The 7,289-nt window shown below is 38.7% G+C and overlaps 1 protein-coding gene across 1 annotated transcript; it reads right to left on the bottom strand.

Moving 5' to 3' along the window:
- Nucleotides 1–6,058: 6,058 nt before the first annotated feature.
- LOC142510312 (ethylene-responsive transcription factor ERF098-like) lies at nucleotides 6,059–6,646 on the bottom strand. Its single transcript, XM_075619607.1, has 2 exons — nucleotides 6,211–6,646; nucleotides 6,059–6,129 (listed from the first exon to the last, which is right to left on the bottom strand). The coding sequence occupies exons 1-2, from the start codon at nucleotides 6,644–6,646 to the stop codon at nucleotides 6,059–6,061; spliced, it is 507 nt and encodes a 168-aa protein (XP_075475722.1).
- Between the last annotated feature and the right edge of the window lie 643 nt (nucleotides 6,647–7,289).

Below are 7,289 nucleotides of genomic sequence, written 5' to 3'. Positions count from 1 at the left end.
ATGCTTTAGCAGTTCTTGAACAATTGAGCTTTCTCTTCCTTAATAATTCAATAAATTTTTCAAGGTAAGATTGTAGAGTTCGAAAGGTTCAAATCCTTCCCTTTTAATTCTAACGTTCAAATTTGAATGGTTCTTTTTGAATCAAGTTTATCAATTGCCAAAAAATGGCGTCTCAAATCTACATGTCATTATCCTTTCCTGAAATATTACAGATAGGTATTGCACATAGATTACGACATTTACTGGTTCTTAAAAGTTGTTATGTATGGATAATATTATTCTGGTTTTGTAAGCATGACTAAAGAAAAGTACTTTGATCATTTTGGACTAACTCAGAGTCAGACCGATGCGAAGGGTGATAAGTATGGCTTGAAGTGCCTAACTGGTATAGACTAGAGATGTTCATCAGTTTCCTTCGAGAGATAAGTTTTCTTCAGAAATTCAGTTCGACTAGGCTTTATTGAAATAAAAATTTAGAGTTGTTCAATTCAACCGTTTTAGATTATTTTTAGAATCAATAAAACTTTAATTGTTCATCAAGAACCAAAATTGTCGAAAGTCAAATACATATGAAGAAAATTATGATTTTCTGTCGGCAAAAGTGGGAGGGGGGACCAGTCAATACATGTATTAAAAACGTGGGCTGCCTTTACTGAATGAAATGTTCGAGAAAATATGAATACGCGTTTTTAACGCGTATTCACACTGACAGAGGCTCTATAAATAGAGCTCCCCCCTTTATTCTGAAATCATCTCTTCTTCGAGTTTTTTCTCATCTTATAAGCATTTGAGTGCTTAGTTCTATAATATTTGTGAGGTGTTTTGTTCTCCTATATTAAGAGAGTGCGTGTTCTCTTTGGAAACACAGGGAGTGAGTTGTACACCACAAAATATTATAGTGGAAATTCTTTTCATCTTGTCCGTGGTTTTTACCCTAATAATTTTTAGGGGTTTTCCACGTAAATCTCGGTGTCCTATTTTATTCTTTATTTTCGGGTTTTATTATCTCAAATTCCGCACGTGGGACCAACAAGTGGTATCAGAGCCTTGGTTTAAAATTTCTTAAAATTCTGAGTACGCTCTGTGGTTGCAGCCTAGACTGATCTTCCACATCAGAAAAGATTTTTTGAGATTTTTTATTTAAGGCGGGATTATTTTGTCCAGTCTACTAAAATTGTTATAGACATAATGGCGGGAAGGTACGAGATAGCAAAGTTCAATGGAAGCAATTTTATGCTGTGGAAAATAAAGATACAAGCAGTTTTAAGAAAGAAAAATTGCTTGGCGGCTATTGGAGATAGACCGGTGGAGATTACAGATGATGGAAAGTGGAACGAGATGAATGATAATGTTGTTGCCAATTTACACTTGGCTATAGCTGACGAATTTTTATCAAGTATCTCTGAGATAAAAACAGCCAAAGTTATCTGGGATACTCTGACAAAGATGTACGAGGTCAAGTCGCTACACAACATGATTTTCCTAAAGAGAAGGCTTTATACTCTTCGGATGGCGGAATCATCATCGATGACCTACCATATCAATACACTAAATACTCTATTTGCCCAACTTACTTCCATGGGGCATAAAATAGGGGAAAATGAACGTGCGGGGCTTCTACTTCAAAGTCTACCAGATTCATACGATCAACTTATCATCACCATAACCAACAATATTCTTATGGGCTTTCTAAAATTCGACGATGTCTTGACTGCGGTTCTCGGAGAAGAAAGCCGGCGCAAGAATAAGGAAGACAGGTTGGTAACTTCGAAGCAGGCAGAGGTTTTGCCGATGATAAGAGGAAGATTTATGGACCGTGACTCCAGTGGGAGCCAAAGGCGAGGTAGATCAAAGTCGAGAAGTAAGAAGAAAAATATTTACTACTTTAAATGTGACGGTAAAGGGCACTTCAAGAAAGAGTGTACGAGTATCGATAAAAGCTCTCAAGGAAATGTGGCCAGTACTTCAGGCAGTGGTGAAATATTATTCAGCGAAGCAGCAACCGTTGCAGAAGGCAGGCACAAATTTTGTGATACATGGATTATGGATTCAGGAGCGACGTGGCACATGACATCTCGGAGAGAATGGTTTGACCATTATTAACCAATCTCAGGAGGATCTGTATTCATGGAAAATGACCATGCTTTGGAAATCGCTGGGGTCGGTACTATCAAAATTAAAATGTTTGATGGCATCATTCGCACCATACAGGAGGTACGACATGTGAAGGGACTAACGAAAAATCTTTTGTCCTTGGGGCAATTGGATAATATCGGGTGCAAAACTCGGATCGAGAACGGGATCATGAAAATTGTGAAGGGCGCGCTTGTGGTTATGAAAGCGGAAAAAGTTGCTGCAAATCTGTATGTACTATTGGGGGAAACACACAAAGAGGCAGAACTAGTTGTTGCATCAATTGGTTCAGGAGAAGAATTAACAGTGTTATGGCATAGAAAGCTCGGGCATATGTCAGAACGAGGGTTGAAAATTCTCTCAAAACGGAAGCTACTGCCGGGACTTACAAAAGTGTCACTACCCTTTTGTGAACACTGTGTTACCAGTAAACAACACAGATTAAAGTTTGGCACTTCTACTGCCAGGAGCAAAAGCATATTGGAGCTGATTCATTCGGATGTTTGGCAAGCACCGGTTGTATCCCTAGGAGGAGCGAGATACTTTGTCTCGTTCATTGATGATTTCTCTAGGAGATGTTGGGTGTATCCAATCAAGAAGAAATCAGATGTTTTCCAAGTCTTCAAAGATTTCAAAGCACGGGTTGAACTTGATTCTGCAAAAGAAAATCAAGTGTCTGAGGACTGACAATGGAGGAGAATATACCAGTGACGAGTTTGATGCATTTTGTCAACATGAGGGCATCAAGAGACAAATCAGGGCGGCTTACACACCTCAACAGAATGGAGTGGCGGAGCGAATGAACAGAACCTTGTTGGACAGAACAAGAGCTATTTTGAGGACTGCAGGTCTAGAAAAGTCATTTTGGGCAGAAGCAGTCAAAACCGCTTGTTATATTATCAATCGTTCTCCTTCAGTGCCGATTGATCTAAAGACTCCGATGGAGATGTGGACTGGGAAGCCGACAGATTATTCTCATTTGCATACATTTGGAAGTCCGGTGTACGTTTTGTACAATGAACAAGAAAGATCAAAGTTGGATTCGAAATCCAGAAAATGTATCTTCTTGGGTTATGCTGATGGAGTAAAGGGGTTTCGCTTGTGGGATCCAACTGTTCACAAGCTTGTAATCAGCAGGGATGTTATCTTCGAGGAAGATAAAGTAAAGGGAGACAAAGGCACACCGAATTCAGAAACTACTATTTTTCAGGTGGAATATAAGACGGACGAAGGTCAAGTTTCTTGTGAAGCAGTACCAGAGCACGAAGAACAAGAACATGTTGAGTCCGAGGTTTCTAATGTGAGGCAGTCAACTCGAGACAGAAGACCACCAGGAAGGCTTTCAGATTATGTCACTGAAAGCAACATTGCATATTGTCTATTATCAGAGGATGGTGAGCCATCGAGTTTCCACGAGACTACTCAAAGCTCGGATGTATCTTTGTGGATGATAGCAATGCAAGAAGAGTTGGAGGCATTAGACAGGAATAAAACTTGGGATCTTGTTACACTACCACGAGGGAGGAAAGCCATTGGAAACAGATGGGTCTATAAGATCAAGCGTGATGGCAATAACCAAGTGGAGCGATATCGTGCTAGATTGGTGGTAAAAGGGTATGCTCAGAAAGAAGGCATTGACTTCAATGAGATATTTTCTCCTGTGGTTCGACTTACAACAGTCAGAGTAGTGTTGGCATTGTGTGCGGTGTTTGACCTACATCTAGAACAGCTAGATGTGAAAATGGCGTTTCTTCATGGAGATCTTGAAGAAGAAATTTATACGCTCCAGCCAGAAGGTTTTACGGAAAAAGGCAAAGAGAACTTGGTTTGCAGGTTGAAGAAATCTCTGTACGGTCTCAAACAGGCGCCGAGGTGTTAGGTACAAGAGATTTGATTCCTATATCATGAGCCTTGGATACAACAGATTGAGTGCAGACCCTTGTACGTATTTCAAGAGGTCCGGTGATGATTATATCATTTTGCTGTTGTATGTGGACGACATGTTGGTAGCAGGCCCCAAAAAAAATCAGGTCCAAGGATTGAAGGCACAGTTGGCTAGAGAATTTGATATGAAGGACTTGGGACCAGCAAACAAGATTCTAGGGATGCAAGTTCACCGAGACAGAAGTAACAGAAAGATTTGGCTTTCTCAGAAAAATTATTTGAAGAAAGTCTTGCAACGCTTCAACATGCAAGATAGTAAGCCAATATCGACCCCTCTTCCTGTTAACTTCAAGTTATCCTCCGAGATGTGTCCTAGCAGTGAAGCAGAGAGGATGGAGATGTCTCGAGTACCATATGCATCAGCAGTGGGAAGTTTGATGTTCGCTATGATCTGTACAAGACCAGACATTGCTCAAGCAGTGGGAGCAGTTAGTCGGTATATGGCGAATCCTGGACGAGAGCATTGGAGCACTGTTAAGAGAATCCTCAGATACATTAAGGGTACCTCGAATGCTGCATTATGTTATGGAGGATCAGATTTTACACTCAGGGGCTATGTCGATTCAGATTATGCAGGTGATCCTGATAAGAGGAAATCTCCTACTTGTTATGTGTTTAAACTTGCAGGAGGAGCAGTAAGCTGGGTTTCAAAACTGCAGACAGTTGTGGCATTATCTACAACAGAGGCAGAATACATGGCAGCTACTCAAGCATGCAAGGAGGCAATATGGATTAAAAGGTTATTGGAGGAGATCGGGCACAAACAAGAGAATGTTCCTTTGTTTTGTGACAGTCAGAGTGCCTTGCACATCGCAAGGAATCTAGCTTTTCATTCCAGGACGAAACACATTGGAGTACAATTTCACTTTGTGAGAGAAGTAGTAGAAGAAGGAAGCGTGGATATGCAGAAGATCCATACGAAAGAAAACACAGCTGTTTTTCTGACCAAGCCAGTGAACACTGATAAGTTTGAGTGGTGTAGATCCTCAAGTGATCTAGCGAAAACGTAAGCAGCAGGGAATGACAGGATTGAAAGGATGTGTGGAGATGTGTTTGATTCTCATTCAAATCTCCAAGTGGGAGAAATGTCGGCAAAAGTGGGAGGGGGGACCAGTCAATACATGTATTAAAAACGTGGGCTGCCTTTACTGAATGAAATGTTCGAGGAAATATGAATACGCGTTTTTAACGCGTATTCACACTGACAGAGGCTCTATAAATAGAGCTCCCCTCTTCATTCTGAAATCATCCCTTCTTCGAGTTTTTTCTCATCTTATAAGCATTTGAGTGCTTAATTCTATAATATTTGTGAGGTGTTTTGTTCTCCTATATTAAGAGAGTGCGTGTTCTCTTTGGAAAACACAGTGAGTGAGTTGTACACCACAAAATATTATAGTGGAAATCTTTTTCATCTTGCCCGTGGTTTTACCCTAATAATTTTTAGGGGTTTTCCACGTAAATCTCGGTGTTCATTTTATTCTTTATTTTCGGGTTTTATTATCTCAAATTCCGCACGTGGGACCAACATTTTCCATATTTGAAATGATAGTTTTAGGTTTTGATAAATGTTTTCGAGTACTTTTTTGTAAATGTGCACAAGAAACGCAATGTATACAAAAAACTAAAAATAAAAAAATAAATCAATAGGAATTTCAAATATAAATTTTAAAGCATAGGAAAATTTTAGCTTATGTATATCTCATACAAGTTCTTTAGCCCGAAGAAACGAAGTAAATTTCCCATAAGATAATATACATAAACATGAAATAATCTTCTTTGGGTGACCAAGAAATTAGATGTAAAAAAACAAAAGGGCTTTAAAAACAAACTTAAAACAAGGGCTTTTCCAAACAAGTACAAAGCTTACAATTTCAAATTTCCAACAAACAAAACCAGACAGAGAGAATTCTCCCAATTACATAATATCAACTATTAATGGTGATCATAACACCTTGATATTGATATTACTTACATTTCCGTTTCAATCAAGAAACCAAAAAATAGCAAGAATCATTGATCGACACCATAATTTAGGTTTCAATCGAAGCGAAACTAAAAGAAACCAAAAAATATATAGCAAAAATCATACAGCTTTTTCACAGAGGTAGCTTCATTTTATATCTTATTTATTACCAACATTCCCATGGAACTGTGTCTCAAGAAGATCCTCAAGCAACTTATTGTCCAAATACTCCAACTCCACGACCTGTTCTTCGGGCTCCCCCTTAAAAAGATCTCCTTGAGCTGCATCTATAACTGACGACGAAGATGCATAATTAGAAATTTGAGATGGCGCCGCCGGCTGAGGAGGGTTAAACCTTGGCAGGGTTGGGCCGGTGTTTCGGTAATGTCCATCGTTTGGAAAATTAAGGATAGCGAGATGACCCCTCAAAGCATACGCTGCCCTGTCGTATGCCCTCGCAGCCTCTTCTGCTGTCTCGAACGTGCCAAGCCACAGCCGCGCGCCGTTTCGGTTCGGGTCTCGTATCTCCGCTGCAAATTTCCCCCATGGCCGCCTTCTAATGCCCCGATATTTCACTTCGGTTTGTGGACCTTTGTTTGATTCCATGAGATTTTTGAAGGTTTGGGAAGAAGTGTGAACATAATTGCTAGGACAGCTACTGCATGGTTATATAGGTATTCGGTCAGGAGTGACGGTTTGACCTTCTCCTACGTGCACGAGAATGTTCGTAGAAGGTAAAGTAATATATATATACATATATAATATATATATTTACATATATTGTATATATAATTTAATTTAACATTTTTCCAAGCTCTTTATTATTTACAAAATTTTATGAAAACATTATCCTAAAATATATAGCAAGTATCCTTTCCAATATATATACTTTAGAATATATACAGATACAAAAGATAGAGCGCTTATCGTTTTACCAAATATTATAGTTGGTGTTAACGATATAATTTCAATATTTTAAATCATAATCCAAACGTCATTGTCCGATCACTTTCCAAGCATTAACAATTATAGTATATATTCAATAATACAATATATATTATAGTATTAAATATAATATAATGATTTATCATAACGAGCAATGGTTAGCATAAGATTCGATTTATGTATCCGGCCACAATTTTCTTCGAACCACCTCTCAAAATTGGAACAAAAATTGTTTCTATATTATTTATTCCAAATTGAAACCAAAATCGAGAACTTATGGTTTAGTTTGGGTAAATACCAAGAA

Source organism: Primulina tabacum, chromosome 1, assembly GCF_025594145.1.
Source record: "Primulina tabacum isolate GXHZ01 chromosome 1, ASM2559414v2, whole genome shotgun sequence".
NCBI classification, from domain to species: domain Eukaryota; kingdom Viridiplantae; phylum Streptophyta; class Magnoliopsida; order Lamiales; family Gesneriaceae; genus Primulina; species Primulina tabacum.
The sequence above is the reverse complement of the archived record's forward strand: the minus strand, read 5'-3'. Positions and strand labels throughout refer to the sequence as shown.

What these genes read in the sequence shown, in the direction of transcription:
- LOC142510312 (XM_075619607.1), bottom strand. Translation starts at nt 6,646, where the DNA reads ATGGAATCAAACAAAGGTCCACAAACCGAAGTGAAATATCGGGGCATT. An exon ending in ACAGTTCCATGGGAATGTTG is followed by an intron (nt 6,130 to 6,210) that starts GTAATAAATAAG and finishes GGTTTCTTTTAG; the next exon opens with TTTCGCTTCGATTGAAACCT.